Source organism: Pezoporus wallicus, unplaced genomic scaffold, assembly GCF_028554395.1.
Source record: "Pezoporus wallicus isolate ANWC-B61680 ecotype Strahan unplaced genomic scaffold, APGP_CSIRO_Pwel_v1 scaffold_7107, whole genome shotgun sequence".
Classification (NCBI taxonomy): Eukaryota; Metazoa; Chordata; class Aves; order Psittaciformes; family Psittacidae; genus Pezoporus; species Pezoporus wallicus.
The window spans coordinates 4,443,422-4,461,175 of NW_026642114.1; the positions used below are offsets into that span (position 1 = coordinate 4,443,422).

At 40.0% G+C, this 17,754-nt stretch overlaps 1 protein-coding gene across 3 annotated transcripts in view; it reads right to left on the reverse strand.

Moving 5' to 3' along the window:
- Positions 1-7,597: 7,597 nt before the first annotated feature.
- The window catches only part of EDEM3 (ER degradation enhancing alpha-mannosidase like protein 3), a 31,366-nt gene continuing 21,209 nt past the window's right edge, over positions 7,598-17,754 (reverse strand). For 2 of the 3 annotated variants that reach the window (XM_057426958.1, XM_057426960.1), the window contains 8 exons: positions 17,237-17,402; positions 14,210-14,364; positions 13,280-13,433; positions 12,553-12,747; positions 11,611-11,776; positions 10,929-11,114; positions 10,016-10,063; positions 7,598-9,378 (listed from right to left, as the gene is read on the reverse strand). In XM_057426958.1, coding sequence (XP_057282941.1) covers positions 8,972-9,378; positions 10,016-10,063; positions 10,929-11,114; positions 11,611-11,776; positions 12,553-12,747; positions 13,280-13,433; positions 14,210-14,364; positions 17,237-17,402 — 1,477 coding nt within the window. In that variant the 3' untranslated portion in view covers positions 7,598-8,971. The remainder of the gene's footprint in view (positions 9,379-10,015; positions 10,064-10,928; positions 11,115-11,610; positions 11,777-12,552; positions 12,748-13,279; positions 13,434-14,209; positions 14,365-17,236; positions 17,403-17,754) is intronic. The other variant, XM_057426959.1, reaches the window with a different exon arrangement.

Below are 17,754 nucleotides of genomic sequence, written 5' to 3' on the forward strand. Positions count from 1 at the left end.
TTCTTGTCTTTTACCATTCCTACAATACAATTTAAGAGTCTGGGGACAAGGAAGGCAAAACCAACCCTCTGCATCGGTGAGTCTGTGAATTTAATCTCCTAAAGCAGCTCTGCCAACTAGGGGTATATGTTGTGTATCATGTAGATTTTATTTTTCCACATTATATGGAGAGGATAATACCTTCTCAAAAGCAGACGACGTAATATTTTTAACAAATGCTGTCATGAGTAAAAGAAAAAAAAAGGGGGAAACAATACAGCTTTTGCATTTATTATTTGAAAGGAGATTGTTACCTGTGCTGATACTTTTTCCTGATTTGACACCATATAAGGGCCAGGTTTGCATTGCATTCCATGGAGAATGCTTTATCAGGACACAGGTTTCTGTATTGTATTGATTTCATTGTTCTAAATTGTGTGATGTATGTGGGATAGACCATGAGATTGCATTAATAGCATCTTTTGCTGAAGTGGCTGACCCATGAGTGGGGCACTCACCCCAAAGCCCTTTAACACTGGCCATTTTTCACTGGACCTCCTGAAAAATCAGAGCTCTTTAAAGGATTTTAAGTCCCTCAAAAATCACCTGTGACTTCTGAAAATCTCTAAAACATTAGGGACTTTCTTGATTTCCTCCAATGTTCACTCCAAGTAGGGTTGGACAGTCTGCACCAGCAGATTTTGTTCCCTGTCGCTGCTGTGGCATACCTAGAATGTGTCCCCCCCAAAAAAGTGCTTGTGCTTCCTTCCCTGAACTGAATTTTCCTTTGGCTTTCAAGGCAGTGGGTGGGATAGTGGGGTAGGGAGGACACACCAGAGGGGACTTAAGCAGGACTGGATGTGAACACCTTCAGCAAGAGCAGCTTCCCCAGCAGCATTTGTGAGGCTGCAGGATCAAGCCCTCTTCTTAAGGTAGAAGCTATTTCTGAGTGCTGCAAACTGCTCAGTCTTTTACCCTGGTCTCCTCTTAACCTTGGTTTGAATCGAGTGGCTACTGTATCGCAGATACGGGACAACTCAAGCACTACCTGGCTTCGGCAACTTTCCATGCAAAAAACTCAGTGCAGAGTTCACTCTAGCATGTTTCACTATGTGCATCTTTATCCTGTTCATGGTCAGAAATTGCCAGCCACTTCTAATGCTCCTAAATTCTCACCACATTTTGGCAGCTGCTTTGGACATGCAGCAAGTCCCAGGAATCCATGGAGATGAGATCTCACTGACTTAACCTACTCCCATCACATCATCCTTCTTAGGGCTGTTGGCACCTTGCAGTGCTACAGAGCCATTTGATCTGTTATGAATTCTTCAAGGGGTAGCTCTGTCCTCTTGCATATGATTTTTTCCATAATTTATGGCAGCTCTCAAGCAGGTAGCTGTGCTAAGGGGAGTCAGGAGACTGTGCTTTTCAATTATTTAAACACTTTAATTAATAAAGAGCCCTGGGGCTTGAGCCCACAAATCCTGCTCCCAAAAGTGCTTTACAAAGCTTTCACAAGCAATACAAGAGTGATGGAATTGGGTCTGTCCTTTTGAAACATGGTTCATTTTCTACCTGCTGAACACGCTGTTACATACATTCCCCTATACAAACCCTGTGTTACAGGTACATCTTTCAGTACACCAGCCTCCTTTTACATGGAGTTTCTTTCAGCTTCCCATTAGTTTTAATATATTATATATTAATATATAATACATATGTTAATATATATTTAATATATTAAATATATTATTTTTAATATATTTGTTTTCTTGCCAATGATGGCATCAAAGGCATGGGCTATAGTGGAAGCTTTGGAGAGAGGAAAAGCAATTCCCATCTTAACCTGTGCACTTAATGTGACCAGCAGCAAGTGCTTTAGTCTTCTGCATAAATTATAACCTCACTGTTGGACCTTTAGATGACAGTATTTGTGAGTGCCTGGGTAGTCTGTTCTGCTGCTGGTTGTGGAGGCATGAGGACGGGCAGAAGGATTGGAGGGTGTCCGTAGCTGTCTTTGGAGTTGATGTGCTCCAGGGCTGCCACCAGGCTGGTGCAACTGGGGTGAGGATGAAAGACTTCTATTTGTTCTACCCTTCTGCAAGAAATGTGAAAAGAATTAGGTGGGAGTGAATGGTGGGATGTTCCTATTTATATCAAGTCATCAAACCCTTGGCCATGGCACTTTTTGCTACCATCCGCATAGTGGGTTTTAAGATGTTTCTCTAATTATTCCTCCTAATCTCTGTTTGGACTTACCTTCTAAAAACACACCTGGGCTGATGGAAGGAGGATCCACTTCAACTTCCCATCAAAGACTTGTGCCTGCAGTTGTTTTATTTGCCTGGTACAAGTAGATGTTGCCGCACACAGGTATTACAGTATCAAAGAGTGCAGAGCAGCCTGGAAACCAGTCAGATGGAGAGGATGGGTAAACTGATGTAACTGAGAAACCAGTCTGCAGCCCTTCAGCAAATACCCTTGAAAAGTTTTATCAAAGCAGCCAGTTAATTATGTGACTACTACTGCTGTTTCCTGATTACCATGAACCTTCCTCTGATACTGGACTTCAACATCCCAACCCATCCAAACCTTCACATTCATTTCTTCCTTTGCTTTCAGTCAGAGTTGGGATTTTTTTTAATTAAGTCTCTGCTGGGACCCGAAGACCCAGCTCTGCCTCCTACCCTGCCTCAACCTCTTTGCAGCTGTGGATGGGCCACACAGAACCCAGGGTGACTTACTGCACCTCTCCATCCCTTTCTGCACAGCAGGAGGAGCAGTGCTTTCCAAATCCTGGCTCCACAGGTGGAATCTTCAACCCAGGAGCACCTTCATCCCATCCTTCACAAAAACCAGGAAAACAAAACATCTTATGGGAAAAGCCCCCTTTTTCATAAAGGTTCACCTGCGTTACAGAAGCTGACACTACTTGAATGCAGCAGTTCTGTGTGGCACTGGGGCCAAGATGGTGTGGAGAACCCCATGGATGACTTTCACCCTAACTACTGAAAAGCTGCTTGAAGGCAGCCCCAGGGTGGGGTGAGCCCCAGGGTGGGGTGAGCTCCAGGCTTGAGCCATATCTTAATCAGGCAGTTGCTTCCTGTTGCTGATCGATCCTCCAGCTGTCAAACAGCAAAAGAAGTGTGTGATTTCTTTCCTCTCAGAATGACTAGCTTCCTCCCTGCTGTTCTGCCATCCTGCATGGTTTGTTTAAATCACAAAACTGAGCTTCTATTTCAAGCTTTGCTAATAATGGCAGCCTCACCTGAATGGGCCTGGTAGCAGGAGGCACTGACCTGGATGGGTGTGTGCCCAGCGTGTGATGCAGGGCTGGAGTGTGGTACCGTGCACGCCTAGAACTGGAGCAACGAGCATCCTCCATCGCTACAGACTTTCTCCCTCCCCCCCACCAAGCCTTCAAGGTGTGAGCTGAATAGAAAATTCATTCTCCTTGTATACACACATGCACATATAAAAATATATATATAAAAATTCAATCTTGAGACAAAAAGTTCTCAAGTGCAATTGCTGTGAGAAACTAGAAAGCTACATGTGGGAACTGAGCAATATTCTTGGTGTTCTGGCATTCTGCTTTAGTGTCTATTAATAATCCCCCAGAGTGAGTCATATGGAGATGCATTTATTCACTGAGTCGGAGAGAGCTGCTGCCCAAAATAGCAGCTATGTAATTTTTTATGATTCTGTAATGCCAGTGTGGTGAAGATTGACATCATTTAACAGAGATGCTCTCTACTTGGCAATCAGATAACCCATGTCAAGCCTGAAGATAAACGTGGAGGGCCACGTGCTCAGTTACATAAAAGATCCGTGAGAGCCAGCCCGTGTTGGAAATGCCTTTTTGGCCTTTCCTGCACATCTTGTGCCTTTTTTTCTTTTTCCTTACACCTTTCTATGCCTTTGCTAAGGATCTTAAACCAGAGTGTGAGGAGCATTTGGCCAGAGGAGGGATGGGAAACCAGCTTTTGCTGTGAAGGGAGGATCACGCACATTCTTAATGATCACATTTACTCTATTGCCAACCTGCTGCCCACAAGGAGCAGAGGTTCAAGAGAGATCCTCAAATGCATCAGATTCAGTACAGCCAGCTCTGAATTGCTCATTCATTTCTTTTCACCCATGTTGCCACTTCACTGGCTCCGCCTGTTCCTGCGCAACCCTCTGAGCACCCCCTTGGCAGGGGCTTATGCCCCAAATTCAGGGAGTCCTTCCCAGCACAGTGATCACAGCCTACAGCACCGTGAAGGTGATGGCAGCACCCAGCAAAGGGTGCGAAGGCAGAGAAACACTCAGCTAGGGTTTGTGATGGTTTTTGTTTAGGGTGAAACCGGGTTTCTGTATTTGTTCCCATTCGCTGCCCTGCACTGCTGCCATCAGGTCTGTCCTGGCGTCACAGGCAGTGGGGTGCCTGAGCCCTCCCACTGGTGCTCCACGGAAGCCGTGCAGGTGTCACCGAGTACTGCACGTTGTTTTGCACAATTTTGGCTTAAATGCCTCTGCCAAGAGACCAACCCTGGTGCCAGGCCAACCTGCTGCACCCTCCACCAAAGGATTAATAAAGATGAACTCATCCATGCTGAGGCTTAATAGTTTGGTTGAACCTTCCCAGGCAAATAGTGGTTTCTAGGGACCATTCCAGTTGGAAACATATAGCAACATTACCTTTTTAAGTAGCACTTCCAAAGAAAATGGGATCCGTGCCACCAGCAGCTTTGCACTGACACGAATGACGAGATGAGCATCTGCTGAGGCTGAATTTTTGTCACAGCTGCTGAAGATCCAGCTTTGGGTGACCTAACCAGAAAGTGGAAATGTGAAAATTGAGTCACAGACCATTGATACAACCATTAGTATAAGGTAATTACCAAGATAGTTTTTATAAGAGGTGTGACATACCAATGCCTTACTTACCCTTCCCCGCACTTGTGCAAATGTCCCTGACGAGTAAGAATGTTTGGAATGTGTCCAGACTGGAAAATAAATAACTAAATATTCCTGATTCCTTGTTATAAAATAAAGAGGAGCAGGAATGGGGGTACACCCCAGCTATTGATTTTGCAAAATAGTTTTGCCGTTTCAGAGCCCATCTGCAATGGGATGGTGGCTCCTGGTTTAATTCAAACATCTGGGTATCAGGGCCAGCAAGGTCATGAAGAAGAACATGGAACAATAAAGCCAGATCCTTCAAGGACTGCGGAAGGGTATTGCAAAGAGAAAACACCGATTCCTTTAAGAGTTTGTGTGTGTGTGTGTGTGTGTGTGTGTGTGTATAAAGTAATGCTGTTTGCTGAGGGTTTGCTCAAAAATCTCTCCAGTTAGTCCAGCAGAGACAAGAGAGAGACAATGTTGCTGCTCTTCATGGCTCTGCTTCAGCCTCCTTCCAAGCCCCTCTCCACCAGCCACAAGGACCCAGCAGCCAGGAGGGCAACAGGTTAAACCAGGCTCTGGTTTCCTCTGGTGCCTGCCATGGAGTACCGGTGTGACTACCAAAGATCTTGCTGACAATGAAGGCAAACACGGCTGGCTGGGTAATTCAGAAATTAGCATCAGTTTAGCAGAGCCTGACCAGAATATTTACATTTTATTAAATCTTTACAATCAGCAGTTATAATCAAGTACACAATTATGTACACAGATTATATACATTTTAGCCCAGACTTTTACATCACAGTACATAGTTGCCCTTAGATATATTGTATAGACTTATCACCAGACAGTGAAACCCCACAGTAGTGTTACAGCACCCGTTATTAGACATCTTTCATAAGAAAATATAGGGCTGTAAATTGGGCTGGCTAAAAAAAAAAAAAAAATCTTATAAAAACTGAACATACAATATTTCATTCACAGAATGGTTTTGCTTTTTTTTTTATGTTCTGACTGATGCCTTTTGCATAAGATGTCCTGGTTTTAACCTCTCAACATGCACTTTGCCATGCCTATGACTGCGCCTTCAGCTACCCTGGCAGGAGGAGGAGAACCAAAGCTGGGCTCATTTTGAAACTTCATTAAGAAACAACACATGTAAACAATTAAGAAGATTCACTAAGATGAAATTAATTGGCTGATCCGAGTTACATGTCATGGAATAAGTGCTAGTTCCAGCTGTGATTCCTGAATTCTTCAGTGTTCAATACCATACAAATAAATGTACAAAACTATCCAAAGAAAGAGGCGATTACTGATTAACAATGTACAACCGATATTCCACATAGAGGGAGCAGGCTTCTAAATATCTGGGAAGAACACTTACTCCCCTCTCTAAAAGGTTTTTATTTTTTTGATGAATACATTCTTTTCACTTTTTAAGATGACAGTGACAGAAAAGTGAATTATTTCCCAAATGATACGGAAAGGTTGAACTAAAACCCATTTCATAGTTCATCACGAACTACAAACTTAACCTGAATAAAACTACCCCCACCCCTCCCCAGTTTACTCCTCTTTCCCCAATGGTCAACCATACCCAATTCAGTTCTGTAAACAAAGCTATGGCTCTCATGATGGTTTCAAAAGTAAAGTAGGAAAACTGAAACAGTAAAAAAAAAAAAAACCCAACCCAAAAGGAAGGAGGCAACAGTTATCTGAGGTAGGCCACCACCAAAATAATGCTTCAAATCCAAACAGAGCTCTGGGATCGTTCAAAATCCCATAAAGGAGAGCTACTGTCTGCTGCTTTAGCAATAGATGTAGAAAAAGCAGTTAAATCAAAATGAGCTGGTGATGGCAAAGAAAGTTAATCTTTTAATAAAATTTTACATCTACACCTAAATTTTCCGCAAGTAAAAAAGAAGAAAACCTTTAGTTGCTATATTGACAGTCTTAGGAGAATGACCACAGGGCCTCTATAGCTATAAAAATAATTCTATTTCCACCAAAAGAGCTAACAAGTATGAAGATGTAGTCTATGTTGAAAAGCACGGGAACAAAAATGCTCCTTTTGTGGCACTGCACACTGACAGATCAAAGGAATTACCAGAGTGAAAACATGTGATCTGCACCTGATGGTTTTGAGCCTGTAGCTGACTGCACTTGGCCACGTCGCTTTGAGCCTGGGCACTACTGGGGAGCACAGCACCACTGGGGCTCAAAGTAACAAAGGACACTTAAAAAGGCTCCTATGATCAAGTGCCTGACATAAACTCACAGAACGAAAAAACCTATACAAAAAAATTCTCAACTGAAAAACCACAGCTGCTTCAAGCCCTACTCATTCAGTCCAAACCTCCATACAGTTATTTGTGCAAAGGAATTATAACTACATTTAAAAGCTAATTTATTTAAAAGGACACTTACTCACTATTCTGCTACTGCTTCATTTCCTCCTCAAAATTACCTCCTACTCTAGTGATTTAATGTTATCGTTCAGTTTATGGATAATATTCTGACTGTCATGCTCTCAAAAGGTGCCTGTGCATTTTGATACTCTTGAAAGCAACTGACGTTAAGTATACATGTATACAACATTTTCCTGGGATCTCTCCATTCACACTGTACAGGAGTACACATAAATACATACAGTATGGCTGTACTAATTAACAGTTGCATATTCAGCACGCATAATTTCACCAGCTAAATGAAAGGTGCAATTCAGAATGGGGATTCTTTTTATTCCATGTAACAATGAATATAAACCTTTTTTTTTAGCCTGGTGCAGCATATAGGCAGTGTTAATTCACTCTTTAATATAAAACAATTCTTTGAAACACAAGTCACTACAAGCAGTTTATATAAATCAATTAGGTTTTGGCAGTTTCTTTGGACACAGTCAAAATATCTCTCAGTTGTTTAAACATCCCCCTTTTTAATTAAATAATGCTTTTCATAATAGGGATAGCAAACCAGGACTCACACTTACCTGTAATAAACCCCCAAAGCCCAGAGTAATACACCAGTCATCCTTGCAGTTCACACCACTATACTTTGAACTATGGACCCAATAGCTAAAATTGTTGCCTTTCACTACTGGTACTGGCCTCATTGCCTTAAGGATCACAAGTATAGAAGCTGCATATAAAAACAATGACAACAAAGTCAAGCTGTAAGAAGTCAAACTTGTAGAAAAAGGAAGATTATGTTATAGTTGATCTAGATCTGTTTAGTGTCCTTTCAGAGGATATTGCCAGTTTAAATTCCGTATCTCAGGGCAGATTGAGTTTTTCCAACCTGGGAGGCCAAAGGAAGTACCTGTAACTCATGAGCTGTCTTGTCCACTTTACCTTAACTTCAAACTTTAACAAAGCACTGGGAACACCTTTATCTGGTACACACCAAGGCTGTCTTAGTTTCCCTGATGAAACCTGCTTACAAAGTACATCCTACCCTACCTTTGGGTTATACGGTTTCTTTAGTCAAAAGCAGAGCAGAAGGGAAAACTGATGTTGTGATAGTCCTTCAAAGTAATGGAAGGGGTAATGAACAACACTACCATGTCCCAGTATGATAAGTCAGGACAAAAATCAAACTGCTTCTAGCTGTGTCCTAAAGATACAACAATTGGAAACAATTTGACCTGTTGCTATCAATGAAGGCTTTCAACTCAGTGGAGATCAGTGAAACTGCACCTAACTCCAACCAGAACAGTGGCTGAACTACTGTTTTCACGTGCACTCACCGATAACTGTTACGTAGTATGTTAACCCCACTGTGTTCAACTTCTGCTTCCCAGAGACCAAGGGAGTGTGACCTCTCGGAGCCTGGAACACAGAAGTCAGGCTAATTCCCTGAATGAGCCTCCTGGGTTACAGCACCATGCAGTGGAGCCAGACAAATGCTTCAATTGCACATTCCCATTTTTAAACAGGAAAAATTAAAACAAAGAGCGTGTGCTGGATTTCTATGGTATTTTCCAGGTGAAACCTGGCTGCTCATCACAATACTGAATATGTTTTCTAGTTCTCAGATACCAGGGCCTCACTTCTACCCAAACAGTTCTCCATTTGTTTACTAACAAATAAGTTATTATTACAAGTCATAGCTCATCCTTTTCCATCATTTCAAATGCTTCTATATCTTCATTCCAGTCTGCTAATATGGATTCCATAGGCTGGACTTTATTATCCCAGTTAACTTTGGAATTTGACTCTGTTTCGGTCTTCTGTTCCTGAGGCTGGTTATCTCCTTGCGTACACGTTGGCTCTGGAGCACTAGCCTCATCAGGTTCAGGGACATAGGAATCCTGATTTGAAATGGAAACACTGTCACTGTCTGCATTAGCAGGAGCTAAAGAATCAGGGTCAATAACATCAGATCTTTCTTCTTCTTCAGGCTCCTCACTGACTTCATCAACATCCTGAAATACTGAAGTAGCTTCTTCTGAATTCTGTTTATGTGAATCGTTTTCAGATAATTTCTGGTCCATATTCTCCATTTCCAAGTCTTTGAGAGGGGGAGAGAAAAAAAGAAATGTTGGGGGGGGGGAAGATAGGAAGGCAGATTTTAGTATGTATTTTAAAAGTAAGGTCATTTCTCTTAGCCTAATTTCCTCAAGGAAGCGCAGACTTACCACTGATACGAAAATTTAACATTATTAAGGAACACATTTTAAGGGGGGGAGGGGAGGGAAGACATTTAAACACATTTTAAATGAGGGCAAACAATATAGTGAGACCAGTTTCGGTTCCTCAGACTTGAATAGTGACATCCAGGTAAGTGCTAGCTACCATCATTCGGTCTTATGTAAATACCCACTACATGCACTGAACACCAATTTTAAACCACTCCCAGATCCAACAGGCCCTCTCGCATCTAAGCAAGCAGGAGTTAGATAGTGTTTCATGAGTTTACTGAACTGTGAACTAGAGAGCCCCAAAGCCGAATCCTCCCTCATCACATCCCCACTAAAATGAAGTAACATACGTATCTCAAGTACCTATTTAGCTTTACAACAGCCGTCCAATTTAACCATTCAGATTTCTCCGGAGTCTGAAGCTTATACCTAGTGTACAGGACACTAATATTTCAAGACTTCTAGGGAGTTTAACGGCATACACCACTTTTAATATGGGATACTTACTGCTATCAATAATGTAGTTTGGAATCATTTTACCTTTAAAGATTGTTGCTGGGATACCAAACGGAAGCACAAGGAGGGAGAGGAAGAAGCAGATACGAATTACAAATTCTCAAATGCAGAGCTATCTTTCATATTTAATATTTTGTTAGAGCAGCTTAACCATAGTTGTCAAGAGGAGGAATTTGTAAGCAGCTATGAAGAAACATCACTAGCTTTCAGCATATCACCTCTGCAAATGTGCAGAAAATAAACGCTCCCATTAGTTTACTAGAGATACTTGTTCTTACACGCTGTGCTTGGACAAAGCAGCACTACAAGGAAGGCTTACAGAAGGAAAACCTAGAATTTTCTGCCACATGCAAACATTTTAATTAGGAATATATTAGCTTGTCATTTTCTTGTATTATACAAGAAAAACTCCAAAACATCTGAGGTCGGTAGCCTTATTTCTCATGATAACCACTTCTCCTTAGTTACGCAAAATAGTTTTAACAGTTGCCTCTTTCCTTGTGAGTACCAAGAATGCCACTGGGGAGCTTGGTAAGAGAGAGGCATTTACAATGTAGGGCACTAAAACCACTTATGCTATTCCTGACACTACTTCAAAGCAGACTGTGGCAAAAAGGGTTCAAAAGAAATCAAAAAGGCTGTATTTGCTCATTAGTCAAACTGACATTTAACTTACGAACAGCATTTCTGGATGTTAACGTTAACTTGATGGGGCAGTAGATAATGACATATCTCAGATAATGGCTTTCTTATGAAAAAACTGATACCAATGTCAACAGAAAACTACAGCTATAAAATAATGTGTCTGTAACTTTGCGTAGCAGTAGAAATCGCTATTGTATTTTTCACATTGTGCCATGATAGAGATGGAAGCTAAATTTGTATAAATAACCTCTGATTTTACCTCTGTCTTTTGCTTTATCAGAAAGGAGCACCTCCACAGCCTCATACTCTCGGATAGCATCCAGTATAATGTTTCCTTCCTTGTTGAAGAGGAAGAGCATTGGAATTGTGATATCATCTGTATTCTTTCCATCACCAGCCATTTGAAAGAGAGGAGCTGTATCACTACTGCTTCCTTCATTGTCATCTAGCCAGATGCACACAAAAGGAAAAGCAAGCAAACCTCCTGTTAGATAAACAGACTACAACTCTGAACTTCAGCACCCTTGAGCAGCTTTCTACTGTCCAGTCAGTTAAGAGGATCCCAAGCATAAAATTTACATTGGTTGTAAAATGCAAAAAGCCAGCTTGTGTACTTGTTTTCCTTAACATCTTTCATTCGTATCTGAAGTCTTCCTAAGCAGTTAGTAGACAGCACTATTTCAACACACAGTGATCCTTAAAGTAATAACTTTTAATCTGCAAAAGCAGTGACAATTACCCATCCCAATTTGTTTCACTAGGCTTTTTGTGCAAAACCAGACAAAGCCAAAAACATTTCTTCATCTTCTGAAAGCACGATTTCTGTGCTGGAGTACAGCATCTCAAAGAGTTTAACAGTTTCTTGTCAGCTTTCTAGTAACTTCAAATCTGTAAAATACAGATTACATCTACACAAATAAAGAACTCAAAGTTTTATTTACCAATAACAATGCCTCCTATTGCTCCAGCTTTTTGAATGTTTCGTGCCTTTTCAGCAAACATACACTGGCCTCTTTGCATCAGAGCAATTTTCTCTTTCACTGCCTCAGGATTAGTGATCTCTGAGCATCCATTATATGGCTTAATGGTTGCAACAAATCCTCTTGTCTGTTTGGAAAAACAAAAGCAAAGAGAGGAGAAGAACACTAGGTTTAGGCTTGCAAAAGATCCCTAAACATTTTCTTTTCTTCAATTAATCTTATGCATTTTGTGTTGTCTTCTGTCAAGTGCAGGCAATCTTTACCATGAAGCTGGAGTTCTAAGAAGCAAAGAATGACCAAGTGAAAACTTAACTGCCATACTCGGTGTATTTTGTCTACACCTGTGAACTGCTGCCTCTGGAAAATTTTCTTCTGTAAACTGCTAGTCTGGAGCTTCTCTTTGGGGCTGCATCTTGCCCAGCCAAAGTCACCAGGTTCTCCTACAGTTTCCAGTAGGGACTATTGTCTCTATGATATTTTCTTCTTCCATCTAGATACAGCCTTTTATAAAAGCTTGCATAAAAACAGCCTACTCTAAAAAGGTTTCTGCAAATTCATGGCTGACGTGGTAGGAAAACCTCCTCTTAAATTAACATCTCTTAAAATATGCACTGCAGATTATATAACTTTTTGTCAAAGAAATCATACCATGTATGTGTATTAAATCCTAAATCATGACCAATGACTCGGGAACAGAGCGCCAGCCACAGACTGATAAGCCACTCATCTAAGACTGTCACTGCTGTCATTCTGTCATTCCTGTGCACTGTCATTTTAATTACTTATTAATCGGTCACCCTCCAGCTGGCCATCCTGAAATAGTAACAGTACTGTAAAATTAGCCTTATGCAATAAGGAAAGTAACAGAAAGCTAGAAACAGATCACATACACATTTTACATACCCCTGCTTTGTGTTTGGATAAATCCATCCCAAACTGTGCTGGTCCAGCAGTCAAGACCACCCGACCAAAGAATGGATGGGAAACAATTTGAACAGCACGAGGAGGTAGCTGTTGCTCTTTCTGTTGCTGACTGGAGAGTTCAATCATTTCCTGCATGAACCTTAAGCCATCTTCAGCATCAAGTGAACTTGCTGCCTGAGTAGTAAAAAACGAAAAAAAACGAAACACAAACAAAAAAAAAAAAAACAAACAACTTTCTTCTTAAATATTCAAGAAACTTTGAGGGCGAACTGGAATTACGTTTGCTTGGACAAGTGCTAAGAAGATTTTAAAATACAGAGTGGAAGCTCACTGGCACTTGCTCATCATTTCAAATACAGAAGTTAACCTTTTACTGTGTCCACCACCCAGAAGACTAAAACCATACAAACGTACAGACCTCCTAAACAAATGGAAGCATCCCACACTGAAAGCTAGTACTTTCAGGTAAGATGCTGTTAGGTACATCACTTTGACATGAACAGCCCCCATCTAATGTAATGGAAGATTAGTTAAAAGTGTTGCTTAGGCAAAATATTAACAAGCATCAGCCTGCCAAATATAGTTGCATATCCAGCTCATGTGCCCTCTTCCACAGTCTGGATGTCCCTCCTGAACCTCTAAGTCAGAAATCATTGCTAGTAGGATTTTACTGAAAGTGTTCAAAAAAAGTACTATCAGGCCTTACTTGCACTGCATGCTGTACTAATTGTACTCTTCCATCTTTAAGATGAATCAAACTGACTCCCATCTTCTTCAGTATCTCCAAGTGTTCAGGATTACTGGCCATGAAATCTCGGGCTCTCAATGGTGGTTTTGGTCCACTTCCCAAACTCTCTTCCCTGCCAAAAGATATTAGAGGTCAAATCTTTAAAAAGCAGATTATTCTTGAAACCTAACTTTCACATTATTCCTACCACAAGATTAGAATTCCTTGGAATAACACTGAGTACAAGCTTCACTATAATGCAACTTCTCAGTCAAACTATCTTTTTTAAAAGTTGTTGATTCTATCAATAATTTTATAGTGCAAAAAAGCACATGCAGTGTTGATAAAACTACCACATTTCTAAATAGCCTGCATTACTAAGACTGACTAAACCCAGTTTTCCTTACAGAGTTGCTAGTCAGTTTTACTTAAGAAGTATAAATATCAAAGAGCTGGTTAGATAGATAAAACTTCCTCAGCTATAACAGACTGTCTTCTGTAACAGACTGTCCTAAATTATTACCATACATAACTTCATCTATTTCAAAGATTTGCTTACTACAAAGAAGAGTTGCAGAACTGTTCAAGAGTCTATAGAGATTAATTTTACAAATCAGAAATACATACTTCCTGTAATACCTGGCCTACAACTACCACTTGCAGTATATGGCTCATCAAGCTCCTTTTACTTGAAAGACTTGCTAATTCCTGCTCAAAATTAACTAAGTCTTGATGATGCTGCCAGAGAAAACATAACTGATTTTTCCTACAGCTAGGCTATCCATTCTAAAAGGACTACAAACTTGAGCAGAGCAAGCTCCAATACAGCTAAAATTTCTCTGTCCATGCTTAACAGACCCTGCTCCACTTACTCCTACGCTACCAAAAACCAGAAAATATTCATCTTACGCTCTGGAAATAGCCCTAGGACAGCTCTTATCCACCACATTTTTCAAAGGTTCACGAATACTTTGAGCAAACATAGGGTCATTTGGGAAAAGAATCTGGGTGTTTGGACAGGTCCAGTCAAAGTTGCTGTCATCCAGCTCTGTGTATTCTGTAGTCTGAAATGAAAAATACAGATCACCCATTAAAACTGCTGTTTACATTTTTATACAAAGAAAAAACAACAGCCAGACCTTAAGTAATCTCTCTACTCAGGACATACAGCAACTGAATGCAATAAATGTTCTACAACCACACAGATTCCAGAAATGAAGAATACATCACTCTTCTGTGCCACACACTGCACTAATAAAGGGTAACCAGTGCACTATAATCCCTTTCTAGAGATACAGAAATATAAAACCCATTCTAATTTGTAACTTACCAAACTCGTATTCACAATTTCTAGAATCTTCCTGCAGAAACAGCTAATCTTCTACCAGCAAACAGTACTTCTAAAGCCCACTCCACTGACATGAAATGAAGGAAACTATGAAAGGAGTAGTTATAATTACATTTGACTCCACCTTTATCAGAGTGGATCAGCTTCAGGCCTTAGGTCATTCTTGCTTCATATTACTAAAAATGTCACATCTTTTCATGTGAACAAAAGATTCTCCTCCTCAGGAGCCATACTGACTTGGTAGTCTGAACCGGCAAGGATGAATCTATATATAATTTCAAACAATCTATTTTGAGAAAAGATGACAGAGCTAGCATTTGCACAGATCACTATTTTGTAACATGTAAAACCATGTAGAACATGTACAGTGATTTGGAGCCATATTTAACCTCTTAGTTTTGCAAATAACTGATTGGATAACTGACAAGTTAAATTTCTCACCTATAAAAGTTAATGTAGTATTTTTCTATTGAAAAAAAACACATCCCAATGTTCACAACACACTAGCTAATTAAAAATCAAGTATTTAAAGGCTCCCTTAAAAGTGAGGCCTAAAAGGCTATTAGTTCACTGTAACAAACAGTTTAAAGTACCTGTGCTTTTAGTGTGACAAAGGGTAGTCACATCACTTACGAAAGAAGGTCTTGCAAGCACAGTTGTAAACATCAGCATAGTAAGACATGACATTTCCTGTTTATGAGCATAAATACAAACAGGATGTTGGGTTGATGCTACAACTATGCCACAGACAGTTTGGTTTAATAGCACTGTGTTTATATGAAAAATAATTTACACATTCCATTTTCTCTTATCATTTTTTCCCATCAGATAGATTACATAAAAGATTAACACATTCATCTTCACAGCCTTTAAGCCATTTAATGCATCTTGTTGACACTCTTTTTCAATGGATCTTACTTATATTCTGAACATTAGCAGCTTTGACCTAAAAGAGCTTAAGAAAACTGCATCTGAACAATTTACATGGACCTTTTGGAGCAAGTCCAGAGAAGGCCATGAAGATGATCAGAGGGCTGTGCACCTCTCCTGTGAAAACAGGCAGAGAGAGTTGGGGTTGTTCAGCCTGGAGAAGCAAACACTCCAGGAAGACCTTCTAGCAGCCTTCCAGTACCTAGAGGGGCTGACAAGAAAGCTGGAGAGGGACTATTTACAAAGGCATGTACTGATAGGACAAGGGAAAATGGCTTTAGATTGTATTGGAAATGGATTTAGATGAGGCATTAAGAAGAAATTCTTTACTCTGAGGGTGGTGAGACCCTAGAAAACAAGTTGGCCCGAAAAGTTGTGGATGCCCCATCCCTGGAAGTGTGTAAGGCCAGGCTGCATGAGGCTCTGAGCAACCTGGTCTAGTGGAAAGTGTTCAAGTCTGTGTCAAGGGGGTGGAACTAGATGATTTTTTAAGGCCCCTTCCAACCCAAACCATTCTATGATTCTATGAATTTATCCTTTTATTGGCCATCCATTAGCATTTGCATCAGCTGTGTGAATCCTGTCTGCCTCACAAGTATCAACTTTTCATGTTAGCAACAGAAGTTACATAAAATGCTCCTTCAGACCCTTCAGAGAACTTCTTGCATAGTTTAAAAAAGTCTCCATTTCCAAAACTAAAAGACAAAAGATGATAAATGCCCAAAGAAAGAACAGTGAGGGTGCAGATCTCCATCATCAAGGAACATGAAAAAGCCAACCCCATGACCCATTAAATGTATTACCAATGTTGGACACCAAGTGCAAGTAATTAAAAATTGTTCACTGTCTAATGCTAGAGTCCATAAAACAGAGTGCGCCCTACTCATTTCTCTGGGACACATGGCTTGACATACAGCATGAGCATGTCCCCTGATCCAGGTGTTATTGTAAAACTCTCAGTAAAGGGTAAAAATAAAGGTACACTAACATAAGGAAATTTATGTCCCTGATACCCTAGACAATACCTAGAAGTATTACTGCCTTAAAAATAGTGTCACCTCATTGAACACACACAAAAACGCCAAGTATTTATGATGCTTCAGAGGGCAGTTGTATTACTACAGATTATTTCGGAAGGTTAAGTAATTTATAAACCAATGAATGTCCTCAGATTTACACAATAGATGCCTACTGCATGGATTAAACTAATTAAATATTCCAAAGCTGTCAAACTAACTTCGTAGCGGGCTCAAAAAACCTTTCAAAATTTGCCAAGGAATCATGTAGTAAAATAAAAGGACAAAAGTTTAGGCACAGTGTTACAAATGTTTTAGAGAAAAAAAAAAGATGGAGATAAAAACACCACAGTGCGTTCTTTTAAAATCCATACAGAGATAGGGAATGATTTTCTTTTTAAATACTGCTAATTTTCCACAGCATTTTTTCAAGATCCAGTTGTGCGGAGCCCAGTCATAGAAACATCATTCATATTGATGTGACTGGCACTGTTAATATGATGAAATTGTTCATATTAAATAAAGTGTTACAACTCATGTATTTCTTCAAACTATGATTTTTTCTGATTTTTCTTCCATTTCCTCTCATAAAAAAAGGAACTACTTCAAAGCACTACGAAAACTGATTAACCTATTACTTACTGTATTTTTTTTAGCAATGGTTTGATTTGTAGTAGAAAGCCAAAGTGGTAATAGATGAGCTTCTGTAGTGAAGATATAATCTTCAATGTCGAAAATCATGTCTTCCTTATCAGCAAACAGCAGGTAAAGATATTTAAACATCTCAGCCAGAAAGAAAGAATCCATTCTATGGAAAAAAGTGGATGCCCTTTAGGAAGATGCCCTTTTTTCTACAACATCACCAAAACAAATAGTCATACTGCTCCACCTCTGAAGACTTCATGACTATTATTGTTGAACTTCATTCCATTAGCAGTCCTTTCAATTGGAAGAAACCATGTTTGTAGGGAAATGATTCAGCATAATCATTACAAAGCAGCATTACTGAAAAATAAAAACCTCTATATTTGTAGTATCTTGGTGGACAGTAATTAATCAATCGCTCTGAGACAAATGAAGCATTATTCAACTAAAAATATTCTTATGTAACAAGCTAAAACTACTGAAATAGTTTACAGACTATGACAAATGCATAATTT